General features: G+C 47.7%; 9 protein-coding genes across 9 annotated transcripts; 5 read left to right on the forward strand and 4 right to left on the reverse strand.

Moving 5' to 3' along the window:
• Positions 1-1,857: 1,857 nt before the first annotated feature.
• Positions 1,858-2,638, reverse strand: BDW43DRAFT_314499 (uncharacterized protein; the record flags this gene model as incomplete). Its single annotated transcript, XM_032047817.1, has 3 exons — positions 1,858-2,225; positions 2,282-2,377; positions 2,434-2,638. 3 exons carry the CDS (start codon positions 2,636-2,638, stop codon positions 1,858-1,860), a joined length of 669 nt encoding a protein of 222 aa, XP_031896688.1.
• Positions 2,639-5,963: 3,325 nt separating this feature from the next.
• Positions 5,964-7,482, reverse strand: BDW43DRAFT_321733 (Six-hairpin glycosidase-like protein; the record flags this gene model as incomplete). The annotated part of the gene is made up of 4 exons (XM_032049395.1): positions 5,964-6,068; positions 6,134-6,819; positions 6,946-7,031; positions 7,088-7,482. 4 exons carry the CDS (start codon positions 7,480-7,482, stop codon positions 5,964-5,966), a joined length of 1,272 nt encoding a protein of 423 aa, XP_031896689.1.
• A 333-nt stretch (positions 7,483-7,815) lies between these two features.
• BDW43DRAFT_302810 (putative MFS alpha-glucoside transporter) lies at positions 7,816-9,493 on the reverse strand (the record flags this gene model as incomplete). The annotated part of the gene is made up of 8 exons (XM_032045310.1): positions 7,816-7,933; positions 7,987-8,009; positions 8,040-8,051; positions 8,088-8,239; positions 8,302-8,657; positions 8,696-9,238; positions 9,278-9,295; positions 9,366-9,493. The coding sequence occupies 8 exons, from the start codon at positions 9,491-9,493 to the stop codon at positions 7,816-7,818; spliced, it is 1,350 nt and encodes a 449-aa protein (XP_031896690.1).
• Positions 9,494-11,490: 1,997 nt separating this feature from the next.
• BDW43DRAFT_314503 (bacterial alpha-L-rhamnosidase) lies at positions 11,491-12,235 on the forward strand (the record flags this gene model as incomplete). The annotated part of the gene is made up of 3 exons (XM_032047818.1): positions 11,491-11,571; positions 11,631-11,658; positions 11,724-12,235. 3 exons carry the CDS (start codon positions 11,491-11,493, stop codon positions 12,233-12,235), a joined length of 621 nt encoding a protein of 206 aa, XP_031896691.1.
• Positions 12,236-13,518: 1,283 nt separating this feature from the next.
• Positions 13,519-15,019, forward strand: BDW43DRAFT_287228 (DUF821 domain protein). The gene is made up of 2 exons (XM_032043126.1): positions 13,519-14,530; positions 14,591-15,019. The coding sequence occupies exons 1-2, from the start codon at positions 13,573-13,575 to the stop codon at positions 14,992-14,994; spliced, it is 1,362 nt and encodes a 453-aa protein (XP_031896692.1). The 5' UTR covers positions 13,519-13,572; the 3' UTR covers positions 14,995-15,019.
• Positions 15,020-17,420: 2,401 nt separating this feature from the next.
• BDW43DRAFT_314505 (uncharacterized protein) lies at positions 17,421-18,134 on the forward strand (the record flags this gene model as incomplete). The annotated part of the gene is made up of 1 exon (XM_032047819.1): positions 17,421-18,134. One exon carries the CDS (start codon positions 17,421-17,423, stop codon positions 18,132-18,134), a length of 714 nt encoding a protein of 237 aa, XP_031896693.1.
• Positions 18,135-19,119: 985 nt separating this feature from the next.
• BDW43DRAFT_321734 (rhamnogalacturonan acetylesterase) lies at positions 19,120-19,915 on the reverse strand (the record flags this gene model as incomplete). Its single annotated transcript, XM_032049396.1, has 2 exons — positions 19,120-19,475; positions 19,526-19,915. The coding sequence occupies 2 exons, from the start codon at positions 19,913-19,915 to the stop codon at positions 19,122-19,124; spliced, it is 744 nt and encodes a 247-aa protein (XP_031896694.1).
• A 1,000-nt stretch (positions 19,916-20,915) lies between these two features.
• Positions 20,916-22,910, forward strand: BDW43DRAFT_321736 (uncharacterized protein; the record flags this gene model as incomplete). The annotated part of the gene is made up of 10 exons (XM_032049397.1): positions 20,916-20,939; positions 21,106-21,233; positions 21,414-21,724; positions 21,755-21,891; positions 21,970-22,090; positions 22,126-22,160; positions 22,218-22,291; positions 22,347-22,690; positions 22,720-22,765; positions 22,820-22,910. 10 exons carry the CDS (start codon positions 20,916-20,918, stop codon positions 22,908-22,910), a joined length of 1,311 nt encoding a protein of 436 aa, XP_031896695.1.
• Positions 22,911-23,919: 1,009 nt separating this feature from the next.
• Positions 23,920-24,690, forward strand: BDW43DRAFT_314508 (TrkA-N domain dehydrogenase; the record flags this gene model as incomplete). Its single annotated transcript, XM_032047820.1, has 3 exons — positions 23,920-23,989; positions 24,045-24,116; positions 24,173-24,690. 3 exons carry the CDS (start codon positions 23,920-23,922, stop codon positions 24,688-24,690), a joined length of 660 nt encoding a protein of 219 aa, XP_031896696.1.
• Positions 24,691-24,699: the final 9 nt, after the last annotated feature.

The following is a 24,699-nucleotide window of genomic DNA, read 5'->3' on the forward strand; positions in this document are numbered from 1 at the left end:
CGAGGCTTGGGGTTCAGGATTTTCTAAGTAGGGTGAGATGGATGCATTGTATCAGGTACTAAGCGGTGCTAGAAGGCGGGGTTTCCGTATCGGCGGGGAAATAACGGAGTTGAGTAACAACAGAAAGGAGGCTTTCCGTAAAAGAAAGAGCCTCTGGCGAGGTGTTCATATACTTGTATTCCAATTAGATATGTATTACGGACTGGAGTCACACCATTAATAACATACCTTGTGGGCCTCATCTATGGCAATGAGTCGGCTAATACCCGGGTCCTGTTCAAGGAAATCCCCCAGACAAATATTGAACAGTGAGCAGGCTGTCTCCGGTGAGATGAACGGACAAGAAAGATCAACTATTGTTAAACGCCCGGCCTGACACTATTAGTCAAAATGAAAGATCCAGAGCGCTTATTCTTACCACTGGTCCCAGGTTAACCCTATTCCTGGTGACTGCTGCTTAGATGACCGCACAACTTGTGCCTAGAGCATAAAGCTTTATAATGCGTCAATATTATATATTATACTAAAACGGTATAAACTCTATTATCTAAATTAAAATAATTCAATAATTGTAGTATTTCTACAAATAAAATTCTACCGGTATAGTTCTTACCCTTTAGTTCCTAATTAAGAAAATAGACTGGTGGACGGGATAAAAGGTTGTGAAACTAATGAGATAATTAGGTATAAAAATAATATTTCCCTAAATATTCTCTACAGCAGTCCTGATTTCATCATCAAGCGAGACAAGGTGTACCATGATATGTTTAGCTCTATAACTAAAATACCGCTTTATCTATTAGGGCACAACATGCAATGTCAGCAGATGATGACTGGTAATGCTGACATGATGCTCCCACTACATTCTCGACTTAACATCAGAATTGTGCATAGAACAGTCTTCAGACAAGCTTGAGCACTCCTTTTTAGATATCTTCAGCTTCTGTAAGCACCCAAGTAATCGGCATTTGGAGTATGATATCCGAAGCATTGCCAGACAGGCATGTACGGGGAACTCAATCATACCCCACCACATCGCTTTGTGCGATAGCACTAATCGCTATTCTTGAAGCTATTGCCCTGTGGATGAAGAATGAGGACTGGAGGACCCTACAGCCAGCAAAGCCTGGTCTGCGGAATCACGGTCAGTCGCCCCCTGTAGTGAGAAGTAATAATCAAAATTGTCTGATATATTTCAGTGATACCCGAGGAAGAAGTGACTTTTAGGCAGCACCCTGCATTCCACAACATAGAAACCAAAGATAAATTAGTCGAAGCATGGCACATGTATAATCTACGTGGGTACTTGACGAATGATTGTCGGACGTCATCTGCTAATGATTGTGATGCCTTCGTAGCCGGCCTCATCAAAATTGACAGCCTGCAGGACGACAATTACTACGCAATATCCGCGTTCCACTCGCTACACTGTCTGAGAAGCATACAACTGCAGATGCAGGACATGAGAAGCAATATCTCCTTAACCGCGAGTGAGGTTGGCCACGCCCACCACTGCTTCGATTATATTCGGCATGATATTATGTGCTCTGCCGACATGACGCTCGAGTCAGTAGTCAAGGTGGCGAAGGCTGCACAAAAAACATGGATAGGCGAAGGAGAGGTGCATACATGCAAGAGCTGGGCAGAAATTACTCAGTGGCAGAGCAATCATTTTGTTCCTATCTCAAGGTAAATTATATTGCCAGGAGGAGAGCCACCTGAATTAGGATAGATATATTTAATGCGCGACCTGCTATCTTGGCTTTCCGTTTCCATACATTGGTATCATAGATATCACATGGGTTACCAGGCATTCGATAGAGTCACAGCTACTAATAGACAAACGTCACTCGTGGCTTAACCCCCGTGAGAAGCCACAGAATATCTACGTTGCCACTCCATAATCTGACCCCAGTCGCGACAATCATGTTTTACTGAAGCAATCGTCGACTCATCTGTCATCTGAGTTCCAAGGGTCATATCCCCCCCACACATGATACCCTGTCGAAGATAATCAAAACAATCTTCCGTATGAGAAGTTTCGCTTTGGGTCATTTGAAGTGCTGTTTTCCCCTTCTGGAGTTCGACGAAAAGCGTCTGTACATCCTTGAGACAACTGAGTTGGTGGAACACAGAAGGCACAAAAATGTTTTCTTCAGCAGTGATGGGATCTACATATGAAACCATTGCGTATGCTTGAGGATCCGTGACCTTCACATAACCGGCTACATGAACGAGGTGTGTCAGTTAAATCCATGGCCGAGGGCGGGGGGAGGCATACGTAGCGTATAAATGCTCCATGCTATTTGTAAGTCCTCCATGTCTCGTATTCTAGAGAATGATTCTTCGTTCGCGAAGGCTACTTGTACATGATCAACTATCGCAGTTTAGTAGTTGTGAGTTAAGAAGAGAAAGACTTATTCTTGGGCTTACATTGTGATGCTGGCGGCTTTACACTATGCTCCACAGACAGAGGAATACCCAAAAGAATAGCTTCAGCAATGGCTATGGTTACACATATCCAGTATATGACATGCCAGGGCCATTGTGAAACACTTTTAGTAACTAATTCGGTCTCTTCCCTTGGGATGAAACTGTCCTCCTCGCGTGGTTCAAGCTTTTGATACAGATTTCTCATCATGGTAGGAGTGAGCTAGGATTGTTCGTGTAGAATTGTGAATTCTCGGACAACTCTGATAGTATTTACTTACATTTAGGTATTCCAGTGAGCTTTTTGAGTCTATGTCAGCATGTCAGCAGGCTGCTGTACGGTAAGCAAGGCATCATGTGCCCGCTCGGAATGAGCTAACCGACCGAGTAGAAATTTGGTCCCATGGATAGTCGTGGAATAATGAGCAATTCAAGGACTGTTAGACCGTTGGATAATTAAGATGTTTATCTTAACATAATAAAATCAATAATTAATCAAACGTGATACCTCTTATGCACCATATAAAATGTTCGGCCTATCCGAATATGTATCTTAACATACAAAAACATAAGTGATATTATGATATATCCAATACAACACCGACTAAACCCATGGCTATCACTACAGTTTTCAACGAAAAAACTTATACGAAATAAGCCAAGTCAAGTCTCGTAGGCTAACCAACACAGTAATTATCATGAACGCGCTAAACGAGATGAGTTCGTGTGTACACACACCTTTGATCAGAATGTAAGAATATGAAGTCAGTTACTCTTGCTGAGCGCCATTCTCTTGTCCTAAAGTTCTAGATCGAGATCCCTGTGGATAATTATATTGATCAATTGGTGTCTGCTCTACGGAGTAGACTCGCCTTGACTACTATAGTTGCGATTTACATTCGGTACTAGCTAATCCGGGTATGGATTCCAATCTAATTTGATTATACATTTAAACGAATAACATAACTACTTTAGTACTCGGAGGTGGTATATTCAAGCAAAGCATGTAGAATACAAAGTCCAGAAGGTGAAAAAAGCCATACTATTTTTCCCGGATCTACCACAGAGTTGATATGAGGTAGCGAGGACTGTGCATGGCCTAGTGTCGCCGCTTAGATGAAAGCAAGGGCGGCGAGAGCAACGGCACCCACGAAGAGAGCCCCATAGTTGGCCTGGGTGCTGGAAGCGGCGCCGGTGAAGAGTGGGCTAAGGCCAGAGGAACTTTGTAAAGCGTTTTCTCCTTAGTATTTGGGTCTTCAACGGTCAAGGGAGCACTTACGTCAGGTTTCCGGACCACTTGCCACTCGAGGCACCAGTGGCGACAGGGACGGGAGACATGTAGGTCGAGCTGCCGGAGACTACGGTTACGCTGGGGCAACTGCCGGGATGGGCAGGGTTGCAGCCACCGGGAATACCAGCGACGCTGCTGAAGCCGGATGGGGTCACGGCGGGAACAGGGGAGAGATAGGTCGAGCTACCAGACACCACGGTCACGCTAGGACAGCTTCCGGGGTGAGCGGGATTGCAACCACCAGGTATCTGAGTGGGGGTAGGGCAGCTTCCGGGATGGGCTGGGTTGCATCCGCCTGGGATCTGAGTGCTTTCGGGGCAGCTGCCTGGGTGAGCTGGATTGCAGCCGCCGGGAATTTCAGTGGGCGTAGGGCAACTGCCAGGGTGGGCAGGGTTGCAACCACCGGGGATATCGGTAGGGGTAGGGCAGCTACCCGGGTGAGCTGGGTTACAGCCACCCGGGATCTCGGTGGACTCAGGGACAACAGTGGTCTCGGGGCAACTGCCGGGGTGGGCAGGGTTGCAACCTCCGGGGATCTCGGTGGGGGTAGGGCAGCTTCCTGGATGCGCCGGGTTGCAGCCGCCGAGAATCTCAGTGACACTGTTGGAAGGCGGGGGTCCTTCGGGGGCATATGCAGCGTAGGCTCCCGTGAGGAGGAGAACGGCAGACAAATGAGTGAGCTGCATCGTGATGGTAAAATGAGCGTGATGGAGAGTCCAAAAGAGCGGATGGGATTCGAAAATGAATGTGGGAGATTGTTTTAGGATTACCTGTTGTCAAGGAGTGTGAGGGAAACATTGTATTTATAGCTTAACTTTTGGTTTAGGCACGGAGGACTAATAAATGGGCATGTTTCGAGAGGGATCCCCCATCAACCCCATCCTCAGTTATAGAGCGATATTGCGGCGAAACGTCGGGAGAACTTAAAGGAGGATGGATCGAAAGAACGCTATAAGGATGAGAGACATGCCAAGAACTAATTCCCGACCCAGGGAACCGTAATATCCGATTAGTGGAAGAGATTAATGAGGAAGGCTTGAAATCGAAGCTGTACGTGAGACTAGCGGCATTCACATTGGGGTATATTCGAATACCTATTGCGGTAGCAGGAGACGATCAAGAGCATCTACAGCCGGTAAAGGCGATCTTCTGGTAAATGAATGTATGGCGGATTCATAAATTGTACATTTTATATTAGGATCAGCACCGGCTGGCAGTTCTCAAATCATTATATTAGTAGTGAGTGAATCAAGGGATCAGCATACAACATTGCAGTCTTCGATATGGAACTCAACTCCATGGATGCAAGATTTTTCAAGAGGCTCTGGAAAACTTTGTATACCCTGTACCCCGTAGATACGCTCCTGACTGAGTGAAGGCTCCAGATCTGGAACGCTCTATCCCGGAGCCTTAACACTTTATTACTCAAAAACATTGCCGTTTTGGGGTTGTCCAGTGGCTCCATATGGCACGTTCAATCAAGTTGAGCAATCTATTCCATACATTTTGACTTGTCCTCTCATTGATGTATGTTTTACATTGGACCATTCAGACTGGTGGTTGGTCTGAGACATGATCCATCGCATGGGCTCCACAAAACCCTAAAACAAAATCAACGCTATATTCGCGGACGGATTTCTCCACACTTGACTTAACCTCTAAATTATCAGGGGTTTTCAGAGCACAGAGCCCCATTATCCAGTATTCTTGATTCAGATCCTCTGACTCGAGCGGCTGTAGAATATTGGTCTGGGGCTTTCGGCAGCAGATAGGTTTTGGCGCCAACGGCGGACAGTTGTTCCACGTTGGTGCAATTGAAGGGGTTGATAACATTGATTTGTCCAGCTTTATTCATGCTTGGACCATATTACTATTGCCTTTTACAAACTTCCTTACTTTGGTCTCATTTTGTATTCCTGGGATTTTTTTTTCCGCCTTGACATTTGGACGGCATTACTTAATTTTATGGAGCTTTCTTTTAGCCCATTCGGCACATTATTGTGTTGGATCCACGTTTTGGCCAAAAGCAAAACGATACGATACGCTCTACACATGACACTACATTGGAGATTTGTGCATGCTGGAGAGCCACTGCCAAAGAGATACAGTTAAGGGCTTACATAGCGCGAGGTCTTTTCTCAGAGAGGGCATTCATGGTGTAAGAGCTTTGCAAAATCTATAATGTAACAATATCAGAGGCCGAGGAATTATTTATATTCTGTACAAACCACCAGAGGATCCATCAATGTCTAGATACGTTGGCAGCAACTTCATGTTCCAGGCTGGCAAGAATAAAGGAGGCAGAGCCATGCACGCTGTTGTAGAGGAGCGGTTGGTGGACATAATACTAGATTCGAACCACTTATTAGCTACACAATACCTGGGATACAATATTTTACATTGGGAACTCACCTCATAGGTAGCACTCGAGTTGAGACTACACACTGACACCGTTCCGTTGTAGCCTAGTGTCCCGTTCTTGTTGTCGACTACGAAGTCCTCAACCATATGGCCATAACATTTACTTGCGAGATCTGTGGGTCCAGGTCCGGAGTATTTGTCACGGCGACCGTTCAAGTAGCCAAGTCGCGCGCCTTTATAGAGCGCATATGTAAACATTGCCGATCCGCTGGACTCAATGTAATTGCCTTCTCTTCTCGGCTCCGTCATGACCTGCCACCAGCAGCCGCTGTCTGGATCTGCTGCAGCCATGACTGCGTTGGAAAGCGCGACAAAGCGCCGGTGGATATGATTCCACTGGTCCTGACTGAGAACACCATGTGGACGGGAAAGCTCTAGCAGGTCTACCAAAGCCATCATGTACCATCCCAGAGAGCGGATCCAGACGATAGGACTGGCGCCCGTGGCTTGGTTTGCCCATACGGCTGTTTCGGAGGCGTCGTATCCATGAACCAATAGGCCAGTGCTGTTCTGGCGGCAATGAGTCCAGAGGAGCTCGAGTTGGTAGACTAGATCCTTGGCTACGGCGGTGCGATTGTGCGGCGTGAAGTGGGCCGTGTAGGTGGAATAGAAAGGGATGAGCGAATACATCCCATCCAGATAGCTCCAGTTGGGGTACTTGAAGTACCAGTAGCCCTCTGATCATTGGTTAACAACTGAGAATGGAATGCAAACTTAATGAGAGATGAAACGATGACAGGAGGTCTCCTTTCTTTCTCAGGGGTATTTTCTCATCTTGTCTTGCTGCTATTCTATCTACTTACCATATTTATTTCTCGGCTGGAGATCTATTGACTGACGCAAAGCATCCAGCGCCACCTTATACGTCTCGTTTCTAGTGGTTTCATATCTATAGGCTTTGTCAGCTCCGGATAGGAACCATGGGGGGAACGAGATTAGACTCACTGGTTGAATAGAGCATTCCCATCGGAGAATCGATCCAGAGGATATTGGGTGTCCTGAGTTGAATTGAGAAGCCAGGGCATGACGCTCTCTGTGCTTTCTGCCAAATATTCGTCCCAATTGGCTTGTGCACATGCCTGTTCCGGGGTACCGTAGTGATTTTTCAACTGGAGAATGGCGTTCTGAAAAACACCCACTTGGAGGAAGGTTGAGGCTTCTGGCGTTGTCCCGGGGTGCAGGATGGCCTGTCCTCGAGAGATGACACTGTCGGCCATCCATACTGAGAAAGGACGCGCGTCCCCATTGCAAGACGGCAGCACTGATTCTGCCAGTGAAATTCCAGAAAAAAAAATACAGACCAGGAGAGAAGATCGCGTAGTTACTTTAAAGTGCGCCATACTGGCCAAGAGGGGTTTTCAACATGGGTGGGCGAGACCATTACCTGAAAGAAGCTGGGATGCCAAAGTTAAGAATCGGATACAAGGGGAAAAACACAGGGCGATCCCTACCGGATTCGTAATATTATATTACGTTCCGATAAGACGACGGAAGATGGATTTGATTTGGGGGCTAGGAAGACAACTGATCTCCGATCAAGAAGAATTTTCCATTCGAGACTTTGGTATGAACTGTCTTGATAGTTTTCGTCCTCTCATGCCTTCATCCTAATTGACACACCCCATCACCAGTAACTAGGAGCACTATAAAAAAGCATAACACACGGGATTCTCTTAGGATTCCTCCAATCCCTTCATGTTAATAAAGCGCTGGGTCACGGTCTGCTTCTTGTGGAATCTCCGCGGCTTAGTTTTTCTCTTGAATAGTTCATCTAGCTCCGCGGCAGAACGACTAAGTGGAGGAATAATCGGTATTTCGATATCATTACTGAAGACAAGTCTTGCCCGGAGGTCTCCGGAACCAAGAACTACACTCCCACAGTGAAGGGAAAGCTAACCCCGGCGTAGAACTATCTAGTCTTGAAGCCCTAGTCCTACTTGTTCACGTTAGTCATATATGGGACTAGCTTGCCTATAACGATACTAACGATGCAGGTTACAGCAGCACCAAAGCCAGGGGTATATGGTCGCAAGCGCTGGGATGAGATCTCCCCAATATACCCCCACCCCGTTGCACCGTTTGCGGCCAAGCCAACATCTAAACGGGTGAATAATATGTTAATGAAGGCACTCAATGAGGGGCGTTGTCGCGTATTCGACTTACTCTAAAGGTAGGCAAGAAAACGAAGACATAAGTTGACGGATTGCCCTTGGGAACGACCCCGATGATACCAATAGCTAGACAGGCAGCCCACGAGATTGTAGTCCCACCGCAAGCTAAGTATCGTCTGCCCAAACGGTCGATAATGGTAACTAGGGCCAAAACTGTTCCAATTTGAATAGACGCGGTAATGACTTTGATTTTGAAGGAATCGCTGAGACCAGCTTGCTGAAAGAAGTAGGTACCGAAGGTGCTGAAGAGCGTCAGGCCAATGAATTGCTGCGTGGTGTTCGTCCACAGAGTGATGATAGTTCGTAAGCCATCAGTCCCACGAAAGATAGAATACCACTTCTCCCTTCGCTACTCAGCTGCTATGGCCCACTTGTGTTCGACAGCAGGGACAAGTCTTGAAGTTGTTGTTCCATATTGAAACCCGGCACTCCGCGATACAGCCGGAGAAGTTCCTTTCTAGCACGTTCGGTCTTGCCGGCGCCAATGCACCATGCTGGAGACTCAGGGACGACAAGGTATATAAGGATCATCAACCCGATCCGGGCCCATTGCGTGTAAATCGAGATAGTCCATGGTGAGGTCGTGAGCCAGATGCTGCAGAGCGACCTGGGCGAAAAAGGAACCAAGAGACTACCGCGAATCCGGTTGGGCGCAACTGCAATGTATGTATGTGGGTGGGGTACGGTAGACTGGAGACAACCGACCCCAATGCCAGCAAGTAATTTGCCAACTAGCCAGGCCTGCCACGATTTTGCAAGACTCTCGGCAAGCACGCTACTCACAAGAATCATCCAGAATGTGTACATCGGCTTCTTCCTGCCGTACCTGCTGGACAGAAATGGCAGTGTTGTCATCCCGACAATTTGTCCACATGACATGATAGAGCTCCAACTGGCAAGGATGGGTGAAGCGAGCGCAGGCTCTCTGTCTTTGCCCGTCTCCGTGGCAAATCATTCGACAAACCCTTTATTAGCGATGATGCTGGCATTTATGTTAGGATCCACAGTCAATACCCAAACAAGCTTTACGATCGGGGGCTTATGCAGCTCACCAAACCTGATAGCCATCAGTAGCGGCACTGAATGCCATGGAAAAGCAGACCATTGTACAAATCCTGAAGGTTTTGATTGTTTCCCATACTCCCAGGCGCTCATAGCCGGAGACAGCTTGCCCTTTCATTGCGGCATCTAGCCTCGGACGGCTTGATTATGGTCTCGTCGGCTGTTTCTTGATGTTCGACGGAAGACTTCTGTTGCTCGTCGTTTGCAGACATTGGTGCCATGATAACGATAGGCAGAGACAGGCATCATTGCAGACTATCTGAACCGGATACAAACTGAGACCAATGCTGGCTTCTTTCAAGTCCGATATATAGACACCAAAAAGCTCGAGACTATCTCATGGTGGCTGGATCACCTGCTGTCAGGGAGCTGCTATGCCCTAAGTCACGTTGAATGATATAGTAGTTGCACTCGGCGCCAACTACTAATGCAAGCTCATGACACTAGTGATTTACCAGTTTCCACAGCGCCCAAAGCCTGTGATACTTTCAACTCGGGGAAAAATATCCCGGAGGGATGAAATTCAATGTTCGTGTTTGACCAGGCGCGGTCACATACAAAGCATGAACTATCGGCCATGTACTAGCGAGCTCCTCTGCAACCAACGGCATCGTGTCATGAGTGGTGATAATGGTCCGAATGAAGGGATTTCCTGGAAGTTGAGTCTGAGGTACACCTGTATACTTCCACTTCCCTGTAAATCGACAAAGACCTCGGCCATTCCCCGCTCCTCCTGCGCCTTGGTTCGAATGTAGTCTAAAAGTGAGTTTATCCCTCTACTATCCAAACGGACTTCGCTTTCAGGGTGCATATCTACCTTCCCAGAGATTATTTACACCCTGGATCTCAAATAGGAACGTGAGACTAGTTATTCCGGCACATGATTGAATCGTTCTCATACATATAAGGTGTCCTATGGCTCAGATAATACAATATTGACTAAAGGCGCATAAGGGCGGTAGAAGAAAGGTTCAGGTAGTAACTCAAGGCGATGGTGTCTTATGGGTAATATGAAAAGGGACAACACGGAAAGTCCTTGTGCCTTCGTAAGCCATGCCATTTGGGTCAGAAACTCGTGCTACATAGTGAGGTTCCCCGGATCATAAGACGCCATCTTTGTGCATTAATCGGCTCATATTGGAGATAATTGCCTTGAACTATTGCCTACTTGGGTACGTAACACACTTGGAGGAGTAAGCATCCGGATTTCGCCTGCCTTGGGAGACTTTTCTCGAACTCGACACAATTACTCATGGGACAGGTAATGACACTACTCAACTACGGGTGTCTATTTCTATTCCTATAAGTCCTTTGACCTGCGTTCATCTAATATGCTAAGTCCCGGCCCTACGTGTCTTGAAACTCTCGCGTAAATACCCTGCTGACCGTTTGGGCGTCCGTCCTAAGGTGTTGAAGTCCACATGTGTGATACCATATCGTGGGCCATACCCAGCAGACCACTCTGTCGCAATAAGCCATTAGATTGAGACAGGCGCTTGAGAGGGAAGGGACCATATTGAAATTATCCATCAATGACCAGACGTAGTAGCCTTTCACCTTCACACCATCCTCGTATATAGCCCGGGAAATAGCATCTAGACACAACTCATGATAGCGAATGTGGAACTAGTCATCTAATGCCTGCTCTTTAGTCATTTGATTCTCCCCCGGACACGGGCATCCATTCTCAGTCACAATGACCGGTCGACGATAGCGATCCCCAGAGCCAGTTCAGAAACTTGCGGAACCCTGCCGGCGTGACCCGCAGCCATAACATGCCAGAAACGGGACCCAACGTTTCCCCTGCACTGTTGGTTGGAGCGACATGAACGGCTCGGTTGGTCTGGTGACCTAGCTTTATTCTGACCAACGGCAACCCTAATCTATGACTGTTTCAACATGCTTAAGAACTAGCTCATCGACGTTGAACATGATCAGAAAGTCCTCGGTGATGTCCCAGCCATGGTCATGGTCACTCCCAATGCTACCCTCCCGGACCCGACCTGGTGCAGAAGGGTACCCTGCGCTATCTGGCATGATGTGACTATCCTAGCTCCATTGGCGCTGTACGCAGAGACGGGAGACAAGAGCATTTTAGTTCAGTAGTATACGAGCATGACTACCTGGATGAAGACATTGCCACGAAATCAAACCGGTGCTACACACTTGTGGGATACCAAGATCTTCCAGCTTGGTGTGCGTAACTCAGTAAAAATTTCTGTGATATAACTCTGTGCGCTGACCATATATTATAGGATTGGCTCGACCCAGCAGCTCCGCCCGGTGCGCCTTGGAAGGGTGCAACTGAGGCAAAGATGGCCGCAATGCTTTTTTGATCCACAGCCTAGACTGCATGATTCGGATTGCCGGCATCTTAGGCAAACACGCCGATCGGGATTATTTCAAGACTGAATCTCACTCAGCGCGGAAGGAAATTCACGACCAATATGTCATTCCAAACGGTCGCATCACGTCTGACGCGCAGGCAGCATATGCGCTGGCTATTTGCTTTGATCTATTGACGCCAGTCCAAAGAGTCCGTGCTGGAAACCGCCTAGTAGAGCTAGTCAGAAAGAACGAATTCGACATCGGCACCGGGTTTGCAGGCACCCCGTACCTATGCGAAGCCCTCGCACTTACTGGACATGTCCAGGTTGCTTATTCTATGCTCCTAGGAAAAAACTGTCCCGCGTGGCTCTATCCAGTGATGATGGGTGCGACTCCCGTATGGGAAAGATGGGATAGCATTTTGCCAGATGGTAGCATAAACCCCGGTGAGATGACTCCCTTCAACCACTATGCCTTCGGTGCTATCGCGAAATTTCTGCTTGAAAGGGTTGCAGGCCTGCAGAGACTGTAGCCCGGATGGAAACAATTTCGTGTCGTGCCCTCGATAGGAGCTAACTTTCTCACGCGCCTACCTCTCACCTCACACCTCATGGAAGGGCTGCTTGCTCTTGGGAGACAACGCCTGCCGCCGACGATTCCAGCAAGATCAGGATAGAGGTCTCTGTACCATACGATACGACCTGTCAGGTCATATATCCTGATCGCTCGGGGGAAAAGACAAAATTCGTTGGGTATGGTGAGTGGTCGTTTGAGGCAACCTTCAACAGAGACCACGAGTGGCCAGTTAAGCCCCTGCCACCCAAGTCCTAATATGGCTGCGATCCATCTTATGTACACCAAGCTAAGGCTTAGCTATGCACATGCCAGGAGAAAGGTTTTTCTACTGTTCCTAAAGTGGGTCCCTCAAAGCTGTCCACCGTCTATTGGTGGCACGCGGTGGGTCATGAAGCTGTCAATGTTACTGCGGATCCAATTCCTACATTGTTTGGAATGGCAAGATTTACATTCATTTTAAACGCACACTGGTGTCTCTACTCGTTTTACTATCTGGCCGTGGGCCGTGGACGGCTCCACAAGTAACGACATTCACCATATAGTGTAGTTTAACCGAGATATATTTTCCACCAAGGTACCGTTGACTCCAGCATATATACCCAAGCATTCATACATGTTATTGATGGTCAGAGGTTACATAAAAGGTCAGGTATTCAAACCTTAACTCAATTCTTATTTTTTCAAGAGTTTCTAGCCCTATATGTCATCCCCTTGTCTTTATAACAACCCAAGGCGGATAACCAGGGGAAGGGTTGGATGTTTCAATTCGCCACACCGGGTCACATACAACCTACCTGTGATGGTGCAAAAGGTGACTCTAGTATCGGTGCACTTACATATTGCAAGGTTTATTGACAGGGATTTGGTGGGGTTGGTCAGTAATAGACCCTTCTCTCGTCCACAAGATGCCGTTATCTCGTTAGCTTATTTGACCTTCCTCCAACACGACTCAAAGCAGTGGGCATCCACCGACTGAAAAACAAATTGGAGAACCGTCTAGGGACAGACGAATATATTTCAATGCCCAGATGGGTGACATGGCAACGAAACTGGAGTTCTAACAGGGATGTTGAAATGAGCATGCTTGAACCCAGGAGTACATGCTAGCGCTACTTAGGTTACATTGAGCCACCATGTCGGTTCCTTATATGTCATTTTCTTCTGTTAATTCTCATTCTATTTTCTTCCTTCTTTTTCTTTTATCTTCATTCTTGCCATTGCCCAACGTCAGAGGACATTTCCTGTCCCAGTCTGCGACGTTCGGCTCTTTTTTCCGCTGCTAAGCTTGGACAAATGGGCCGGGCTACAAACAGATATGTTTGCCAACTAGTCATTTTGATCTTGCTTGCTTCTTTTGGAATAGCAATATGGTCTCTGTGGCTAGGGGTGAATTCCGACAAAGACAACATTCATCCTTTACTCAACCAACTGATTCCCGCGGGTCACTGTGCTTGTGAGGCTTCTACTATCTTCAAATGTGACAGCTGCCTCCGGTGCTCTTCTCAGTTACCGTCTAATGATTCTGCTCTCCCTTCTGCTTCCGAACCCACCTCCTATAGTGCGTTTGACCCTGAAGAGTATTCCTATAATCAGATACAATGCCGATCGTTCCTCCCCGGTCTCTTTGAAGATCCAACTCGGGCTCAAACGTTCTGGAACTCCAAGCGTGGAATAACCAGGGCTGACCTCGACAATATCAAGATGGTGGACGGTATGGCCCGGGCAGCTATATACAAGGGAAGGCTATATGTCATCATGACCCTTAGCAAGGGAGAGGATCACCGCCGTAAAATCATCGGGATCTTGAGCTCGATCCACCGTGCCTTGATTTCATCACCCGAGCGTGCTACCATGCCTAACGCTGAATTTATCTTTTCCGTGGAAGATAAGGTGGATGATGTCGCCGGACCAGGTCATCCTCTGTGGGTGTTGGCACGAAAAGCCGAGGAAGAGTCCGTTTTGCTAATACCCGACTTTGGCTTTTGGTCCTGGGGACATATTGATAGTCGGATCGGGCCATATGACCAGATGGTTGAGCACGTCCGACAGCAGGAGCTTTCCTGGGAGGAAAAGCAAGATAAGCTGGTATGGCGTGGAAAGCTCAGCTTTGCTCCAAAGCTTCGACGTACTCTTCTCGAAGTTGCGCAGGAACATCCTTGGGGAGATGTGAAGGAGATTGAGTGGAAGAACAAGGCCAATTTCCTTAGCATAGAGGATCACTGTAATTACCGATTTATCGCTTATGTAGAAGGTGATTCCGGCCTATCACTGCGATAACCATGTTGACGGAATAGTAGCTAATCAAAACTAGGCCGTTCCTATTCTGCCTCCCTCAAATATCGCCAGGCCTGCCGATCGATTATCGTCATTCACGAACTGCAATATATTCAGCATCACCACTATCTCCTTGTCTCCTCCGGACAATATCAGAACTACGTCCAGGTAGAAAGGGACTTCTCTGACTTGCCACAGAAAATACAAGAACTCCTCGATGACCCCGCAAAGGCTCGACAGATTGCGAATAACAATGTGAACATTTTCCGTGAACGGTATTTGACCCCAGCTGCAGATGCATGTTATTGGAGGGAATTGCTGCAGGCATGGACGATGGTATCTGGGGAGATCACTTCAACCGTAGCAGACCCAACCAGTGAGCCTAAAAGAGGTTATCGATATGAATCCTTCATCAATAGTATGATGCACTTTGCGCCATAGTGCTTGTGCTCAATGATTGCCATGATATTTATAGTATAGGTGTTCCCAACATTAGAACTGCATAGAAGAGATGAACAAGTAGAGCTTTTAGATTTTAAGCACAGGAAGCATCTCAAAATTAGAATGATACACTCCTGGTCAACATACCCTGCGCAGGTGCCGTGTCCTTACCAGCTGGCAAGGCTCATGCTACAATCAAGCCGTAGGCTATTACTTTGGTGAACAACCTCGACCAATGTTTATGCTGGTCGCCTAATGAGGATGTAACAATGGCAGACACCATTTACCCTATTATCCAAGGGCAGATTTCAAGAAAAGCGGTAAATGATGCCTTCTCTCAGTTTATACCGCTACACATACGTATCACACAAGTCGGACTGAGTTACGTAGCAGGCCTTCCACGAGGATATGCGGTTCAAATGAGCCACAGCAATAAAAAGGTTTCTGAATCCAGACAGGTGCCAGGTGGGTCTCTACGTCACGAATACATAGAAAGGTCCCTTGAATCAACTTGCTACGTCAAAGTAAGACACCGTAGTTAACAGATAGTTCGCTGGTTGGAGCACGCCAGAAATCTCCGTCGATCGTCATTCAGCTTCTACTTTTGTTCCCCTTGACAATAATCCCAGGAGCAAAGGAAGATCTCAACAAACCTGTTGAAATGAAGCAGTATTCTCACTCGGATCGGGAGGCTCTAGCTTGGGCTTCGGTCCGGTGTTTAAACCTCTTTCTTTGTCATGTTATCCCACTAGAGTATCCGACCTTCGGCCAACTTCCGGTCGTCGAGGAAAGGATATGCGAGGCAGAAATGGCGCAATAACTTAATCATTCTTAAGAGGTATTACCAAGCCCTAACTTGCGTCTTTCTAGAAGGAAGGTATTTCCCGCTACGGAGTTTCTTTTCCATTGACCCGTAATACTAACTTTGATCACGAATGGCCAGCGGATCTTAATGGATAATCGCCAAACTAACGCATCTGGGTAAACTAAATTGCTGATCGTTAATTGAGCCTTACCATATGGAGGCCAAGGAAATGACTCCATTTCATGTCTGCAATATACGGAGTATTGCTCATAGGCATTGAAGCCATTCATGGTCAACTGGGAAGTTCGTTCGGTCCCTCTTGATGACGCGGTATCTAATCCACCACCGCGGGTTTTATTGTTTCTCTATGTGAATTATGAATGAAAACATTCTCCGTGGAGAAAGGAAGTCCCTGGTGGTGGTGATCACATTGCATAAGTGGGCCGTAGTTAATATAGCGATCGACGGGGACCACGTTTAGTGAACCCTAAGTCAGCCAAGCCTGGTGTGTGGCAGATTCTAATAGCTCGTTCCACGGTTTACCACAAGATCTGCAAGAGCTCTACCAACCAAGAGCTCAAATCAAGTCAAGCCCCTTTCCAATTCCTATGGTACATGGATAATGTATCTTCCATCACTCCATTCAACCGATCTAATATACGGCCAAGACCGAGATCCGCCGACGGCTGCATTCAGCCTAGTCTTACACCGTCCAAGTCCTTCTTTGTTTTCGAGACTGACACGTATAGTCTAAGGTAGAGCAGAGGTACGGCATGGAAAGCTTAAAAAACCAGAATGAGAGGTTCAACAATGAATCTGTACCTGACCGCAAGAGAGCTGGTGCAAATGGAAATGGTTTGGGGCCTTGCATTCCGACAACCGGACGTGTGAATTCCACATATAGTTGTCCTGTGAACCAGTGAGAACGCAATGATCAAGGAAGGATTGTTGTTCGATAGAGATCGAGTCCAAGTAAAGAACAGAAGGTCCGAGCTCCACAGGGATGGTTGCTCCTGAACAAAGCTACTACTATCTACCGCTGCAAACCGGGACTTGAGCCACATAAGCCGAGCCGTAAGATTGGCTTGTCGATCAGTGCTAATGTAATGATGCCATTGATGCCAACAAGCTGGCTACCATCTCAGGGGCTATAGTATTGGGCTCATTCTTAGTTCGTTCCCTTCGTTTCTTCTCAGTTTTACAGTCGGTGAGTGATACTTTCACTAGAAACATGACACGTGCACTAGTCATTGCTAGCAGGACAGCAGTTTAGACACTCATCATTGGCATTTTCCGTGGTAAGGCCGTCGTAGAAGGACCCTCCATAGCTTCAACTCTATCCCCGCTGAATACGAGACTATTGCTGTGAGCTCCATATCTGCTTTCTTTGCAAACCCAATGGGATATCCCCACTCGCCTACGGTCAAAGGGTTCCTAGCATTGGTGCAGAAATCTCCTGCGCCAGACGATCGCTTTATCCCAGGGTATATAAACCTGGCCCTGCTCCTGGTTATTCAGACACCTACTTCTTCCCTCATTAACAGTCTTTCGTTCATTGACCTAAGTCCATCTCTACTTTTTCACTCTCGTTAATTTTGTTTGTCTACCTCAAAACTTCAAAATGAAGGCCGCGTACATCCTTTCTGCTCTGGCTGCCACTGCCACTGCCGCCCCTCTCAGCCTTCCTGGCGTGAGCAATCTCCCCGCTCTCTCCAACCTCGATGAGCTCCTCGGAAGCAAGCTGCCCGTAGTCTCCAACCTTGGTGACCTGAACGGTGTCCTCGGTGGTCTTCTCGGCAACCTTGGCGGCGGCAGCGGCTTGCCGCTTGGTGACGTCCTCGGCGGCGTGACTGGCATCCTTGGAAGCGTCGGCGGCAACCTGCCCACTGGCACCACTGGTGCTATCCCCTCCGGAGTTCCCACTCCTTCCACTGGCTCCATTCCTTCCAGTGTCCCTTCCGCTGGCGGTAGCACCGGCAAGATCCTCCAGGACCTCGCCCCTAAGCTCAACGATGTCCTCACTGTCACCGGTCCCAACGCTAAGACCCTCCTGATCAAGCTCTCCCCCGAGGTCACTGCCCTCGTCTCCGGCCTCGGTCTCCCTGGCCTCGGTGTCCCTCTCGGTGGTATCGTTGCTTCCGCCTCTTCTGTCGGTGACCTCGTCACTGCCCTTGGCCCCCAGGTTGAAGGCCTCGTCACCGTCGTTGCCGAGGGTGTTGGTGCTCTCGTCATTCAGCTTTCTCCTTCCGTTGCTGGTCTCGTCTCTGGTCTCGGCCTCCCTACCGTCGGCATCCCCGTCGGTACCGTCCTTGCCACTGTTGGCAGCAGCCTGTAAATGTATGTGACATTGCCCTCGAGTGTTGATGAATCATGCTAACCGTTCTTAGTTAATGCTATCATGAAAGCATATTGAGATGAAAGTGCATCAAGACGAGTTGTGTGAAGCGATGAGGAACAAAATGTGATGGCATTCCATCCTTTCTTTTTCTTAGATAGAGCTTTTAATGGTGTGTTGCTGGAAAAAATTTCCAGATAAATGTAATTATGAACTTGGTGTTTTTACGACTGCTCTGGTTTGCTCTGTAAGCATTCTTTTGCGTGTTCAATTCCATTCAGTATGGATGCCATATCAAGAAGACGGCCAACTGAAATGAATAGAATATGTAGAACGAAAAAGGAAATATAGCTCCTGCGCATGCTGTCTCAGGGAAGGCGGATAAAATGTGATTTAGATAAAGAGTCTGAAGTGAGTCGGTATATCTGAGTAAGCAGTGTACACCTTCCAGGGGATATTTACTGTTAAATTGTCCACCAATAAACATCTCCATAATTGTTTCGGCTGTCCGGGCCAAATGCTATGGAAGAGACCCGTGAGATACTACTAAGAACTCATGCTGTACGGGTTTGAGGACACCTACTGGCTTGGCCCACAAGTCGATCCAGAGAGCCATTTCCACAAAAGGCATCTGAAAGGGCGATCTCGCGGGATCTTTATACCGAGCCATTATTGGAGAAAAGAAATGAGCTCAGAAAAATTTGTCACAGAGGGTGCATTTGTCGCATATTCAGTGGGGTGGGGAGAATACCATGGTCTCGCAAAGCTATAAGATTCATCTTCTACTAGTCAATGAAGCTTGCTACATTCACTGTTCATGGCAAAAGGAGGGAGAATTACGGTAAGAGAGACTATAGATGCTCGAAGGACAGTACCTCCTACTGTTTCCTCCACATGGATAGACTTATACTATGCAGAAGATACATTTGAACGCAAACCCGGAATATCCCTTCCCTATCCTCACCCGAGTAGCCGCGCCGTGATCTTTTACTCATCCCCAGTGGCATATTCCCCGTTAACAATCTTGTCGCTCAAAGCCTTGTTAGAGTCGAAATATTCGTTGAGATCCTCACGCGCCTCCAACAAGAGGTCAAGTGTCATTCGGCCAAAGACGGCCTCACCGGCGGTATTTAGGTGCGTCCTGTCGTTACTGGCAAGGTTGTACTTGCTAGCGTTTTCTTCCCCGATGGCGTTGACATAGTTGGTACTTGCTAAATTCAAGTCAAGGTATTTGACGCCGACGGCCTTGGCCGCAGAAATAGTCGCATCTCGCCACTCCTTGAGGTTCTCTACCACTGTATCGCCGTCAAATGTGCGTCGCGTGAGGGAGGTAATAAATATCTATCCCATATGTCAGGATAGCCCTACCTACCAAGAGCAAGTGATCATACCGGAGTACCGCCAGCCTGCTTGATATCCGTTGCAATCTCCTCCAGGTTTGCATGGAACTCGTCCAATGTTAGGGACTTTTGGTCATTATGCCCAAATTGCACGGTGACGATGGGTTCATAGTTTCCCACGTTCGACTCGATGTTTTCAATGAGATCATCCCATCTTCCATTGGATTTCCAGGAAACGGTGGTGGTTCCGCTTACAGCCCTGTTCTCGCCTTTGGCTGGGTCTTTAAGGTACGAGAGAAGACCATTTCCCCAGCCACCATTCACTGCGACAGTGGAGTCCCCGATGAGGAAAAGGTAGGGAGACTTTGACGCTCGGACAATACGGCTGGCCTGAACCTGGTTCAAGGCAATGGCGAAGAGTCCAATAGCGCTCAGTTTCATTTTGTTGAATGGGGTTTGTATAGCGATATTTGAGGTTCGATATGGACGTAAAATAGGCAATTTAATTAGTAGTAGTGATTCAGGAATTGAAGCAATCAATGATGATGAACACAGTTTATAAAGGGCAGTAAAACTATATATAGCCTAACCAGCACCCATATTCAGGTAGTCCTCGCGTACGAAGAATGAATGCTAGTTCAACTTCTTGCGAGAATATTTGGCTAGATTTTTTCCGCCAATGATGCCGACCCCATTCGCCCGTTGCCTCTAACCGTATCGCCCAGCGAGAGACCGAACGGAGGTTTACCGGCATGTATCGGTCCAGACATGCTGATCGCGAACGTAATGATAGATAATCTCTAAACCTTTGTGTCACCATCCTGACTCAGGCATGATGTGAGGGGAATGAAGCTGCAGCCAAGACTCAACTATATATTACTTCGGGGTAGCTCGGGGCCGGAACTGCGAAGTCATGCGTTGGTGGAATAAAGATCGTCCAACGCCTTTCCCCAGATGTCGCATGGGCCCCTCATGCTAGAAATGACATATTACTCTGTGTATCTGAAGGCTTATGCCCACGACCTCATCATAGTCAGCGGTACTTGCGCATTCTTCAGTGACTTAAGTATTGCCATTGGTGCGTTGTATCTAGGCTTCTAACTGTGACTGCTTCCCCATACCATCACAGTATACGGCTTGTCGAGGGGATTTCTGCCTAGTGCTTGTATGACAGATGAAATGAAACCAAATCCTCTTAGCCATATGTGAGTCTAAACTACAAACGTGACGGCTCTCGACGCTCTTTGAGAGTCCGCAGTCGAAGCTCATCATCGTAGGGTATTTGATTCGATCTTTTCAGTAAAGGGAGCATGCTCAAGGAAATCGCAGGCGGCTAGATCTTGAGCCATTCCTTGTACACAGCCTTCATTGGGAGACTTGGAATTTATGTCACTGCGCACGCTTGTTCGACTTTTTGGTTCCACATACCTCCGGGCTCCTAATGCCGGGTCACTATTTAGAGCAGGTGAGAGGTTGTTCAGAACACCCAATACTACTGTCCCTATAATGTGAAAGTCTTCGAGATCCTCACCCTTGGAGTATTCTCTTTCTGTGTCTTCTGTCAACATGACGAATCCCATCAAGTATATTTCCCGTATAGGCGCCACAACTTTCCGTGCATCTATGAAGAGAATACAACGATCACATTAAAGAAGAACTCAGGGCAAATCCGCTGCAATATCTATCGGCACAAAGATGTCAATAGGTCCCCCATACTAGTGAACTACGGGCCATACGGCAAGGATATCCAATACAAAGAGTACGTCTCCCTTTCCATCCGCTGGAATTCAGTCGTTAAAGTCACGTAGTTTCCATTCTAGGCCTTACGGCGAGGTCAATCCTGAGCATCGCTCCGACTATTCGGTTTGGGAGACTCCAGTTCCCGGCTTCTGGACCAAGCAGGGCTAAGCAGTAGTTCGAGCCGACGAGCGTGGCTTAGGCCGGCCCCCGGTGTCCTAGATATCGCATCGCGTGCCACGAGTGAAGTATTCGTCGATGACGTAGATTGGGCCGCACAACGGTCGTGGTCTATGGAAGTCGGTCTTTTAGGTATCAGCTACTATGCTGGTGGTCAGTGGCGAGTGGCATCAAGTCAGCCCAAAGGCCTGGCCTGTATGATTCCCTGGGGTTTAATCCAGATTACTACCGTGACCGGTGTCGCCATGAAGGCAATTCTCCCAAATACTTTTATCAAGTGGTGGTGGGATCGCCAAGTGATCGGCAACCAATATGAACGAACTGGGCGTGCTGGTCGCAACTAGGATCCTGACACTATTGAAGGTGACCTGTCTGAGAAAGGATTGCTGGCTAATCACAATGACCAAATAATTGATAATGTTAAGAACAGACTCCGCGATGAGCCGTACTACGCCTCCAGGGAATATAATATGGAACACATACAAGTCCCACTGCTTTCCGTTGCCGATTGAGCTGGTATTTTACTACGTCTACGTGACAATGTGATCGGCTAAATGAACGCTGGCTCAGAACGCAAGTATTTACGATTCATCACTGGACGTCATGATCTCCCATTCTACTACCATGAAGAGGTGGAGCTGCAAAGGAGCTTCCTTGATGCTTTCCTCTGGGGAGAAGACCGAGCAGGCTGGAGTACTGGTCAAGCACCCGAAGTTAATATCCTACTACCCAAGGGAATGTCGGCTTCGACAACGCCAAAGCTGAGAGAGTGTATACTCGATGCCCCAAAAGCGAATGACCCCTCGCCCGTACGAAATATATAAAGTTCTTTCTCACCCTGGATTTTCGGTTGCAAACTCAAGCGCCTCAGTCGGGCTTAGTGAAGCATATTTATCGCGCGTTGGGGACTCTCGAAAACCCTCAGCTACTCCAATTTACTCTCATGCATTCGAAGAGACGGTGGTTACTGGCCACATCGTCGCTCATCTCTGAACGTCTTTGTTTGTCCCGACGAAGGTGGTCCACTCTCATCTGAAACTGACCTCTTCCTGACACTGCGTTATGTCTCCCCTTCTGGGGAAGAGATATACTACACTAGTACTGTTGGAGACCCCACCCCACTGACCAAAGGTTGGACGCGCGTCAGTATGCGCAAGGTAAACGAAAAGCATCTGCGACACCGGGAGTATCTGCCGTATCGCGATTACTACTCCACGGGCGTTCTCCCAGTCATGCCCGGCGAGGTCTACCCGGTCGACGTGGAGATCTGGCTGAGCAATGTAGTGGTAGAGAAGGGCGGTAAACTTGTGCTGGAGTATCCTCAGGAGGCACTCAGGCCTCGGAAATTTTCAGGCACAATTATCCTACTGATCGGTATGCTTTTTGTCTTCTCTTCGTGTTCTTTGACAGGTGCTAATAACGTAAAAGCTCCGCGGAAAAGCTGCAAGGAGAAAACCATATCCATTTTAGGCCGGTATATGAGAATTACGTGACCCTTCCTCTGATTTCGAGCCTATAAGCCACTTCTAGGATAGGTCCTTCTGATTGTTCGACAGCATTAATCATAGATTGAATATATTATACTTGGAAATTATCCGGCATCAATCGAATGCACCTGAGGTAATGATCCGCTATTCGTGCTATCCGTAAAGTAATAGTTTTCTTTGGACTACCTAACGCGTTTCTTTGTTTGCCCTAACTCCGGAACGGCCATTCTTTTGCGCATACTTAAGTATGTACTTGCCTTCCTCGCTCCTATTTATTGGGTGAGCGAGGGACGTTGAAGGGAAGTGATGTGATATGACCTGTGGTAGGGCGGGGCTAAAAAGCCTTAGCTTACTCTCTCCAGTTCCCAGTATTCTATTGCCTGGTCTTTTGAATCGTATTCTATATTACATTATTAAGATAAAGGGAGAATACTCTTCCTATTACCAAAGCGTGTTGCGGGGTGGTCAATGTGACCGTCTCGGTTATGGGAACCACCATGGGTTGACTCCGTTTTGGATAATCCATTCGCGGACGATCCTTCAATTAATTTAGAAACTAAACTTCTTGAAGTTGCCTAGTTGGCAACCTGGGCAAATATGGCAATCGAAATAAAAATCGAGTTCGTTACTCTATAGCCATCCATGGGCGATAGAGTTGGTCAGCACTGATTTATATTTTTCTTGGCTCTTGCCCACCCAACACACGTCAACCACTCGGAAAATACTCTCCACGTTGGGATCGAGGCACAATTCCCTAGCGAGAAGACGGTGACTATGCTGCTCTATTGACTTAGTGCCCTATTATCTCTCATCATTGTTTTCGGAGAGTCTGCAGCAATGTTTATTGTCCAACGCACTTCATCCCCTCCGGATCCGAAGGACTTCGGATCCGAGCCCTAAATCAGGGATTCGCTTAGAAAAACAGATATAAATATTGAGAGATCCATAGTCCAGTCATGTTAACCAGCTCATATATTCTTATCTCATCGGAAATACTATACCCAAAAGCACAACCCCAATCAAGCCTATATCACAGCCAAGATGCGTTTTCTAGTGATAGGTGGCAGTGGCCGCACAGGCCAGTTGACAATTGCTGAGTTACTTCGTCGAGGTGTGTCATTCGTGCCCCCACCATTCTCAATATCTACTAATACCTAGAGCTCCAGGACATAAAGTGACAGCGTTGGTCCGGAAACCGTCCTCTATGGAAGATAAAACCGGCCTGAAACTCGTGCAAGGTAGGATGTGCCCTTTCCGGTCTTCGTGTCGCTAGACTAACTTAACCCGCTCGTAGGAACACCTACTAAGATAGATGATGTGAGGGTGGCATTCCAATTCGACGTGCCAGATGGGGTGATTGTAACTCTCAGCGCTCCTCGGGCCTCCGATAGCCCGTTTGCAGCCCCGACTTCACCCCCACGCCTCATGGCAGATTGCAACGCCAATGTTGTGGCGGTCATGAAGGAGTACGGGGTGAAAAAGGTGGTCATCTTACAAGCGTTCGGGGTGGGGGAGTCGTGGAAAAATATGAATTGTGCTCTGCAGTTGTTGATGAAGAAGTCCAATATGATCTACCAGTATGACGACCACAACCTTACGGACCGTGAAGTCCGAGCTAGCGGCGTCGACTTCGTTCTAGTCCGTCCCTCACGACTGGTGGACACTGACGTTCAGGAAGTGAAACTATGGCCACATGATGGTAAAGGCGTTCCGATGATGGCCAGCACGAGCCGTGTGAGTGTTGCTCGCTGGCTCGTCGATGCTGCTGAGAGAAATAAGTGGGATAATACTGCCCCGGTGATCACAAACTAGTGGAGGACA

Source organism: Aspergillus alliaceus (assembly GCF_009176365.1).
Source record: "Aspergillus alliaceus strain CBS 536.65 unplaced genomic scaffold BDW43scaffold_48, whole genome shotgun sequence".
NCBI lineage: Eukaryota > Fungi > Ascomycota > Eurotiomycetes > Eurotiales > Aspergillaceae > Aspergillus > Aspergillus alliaceus.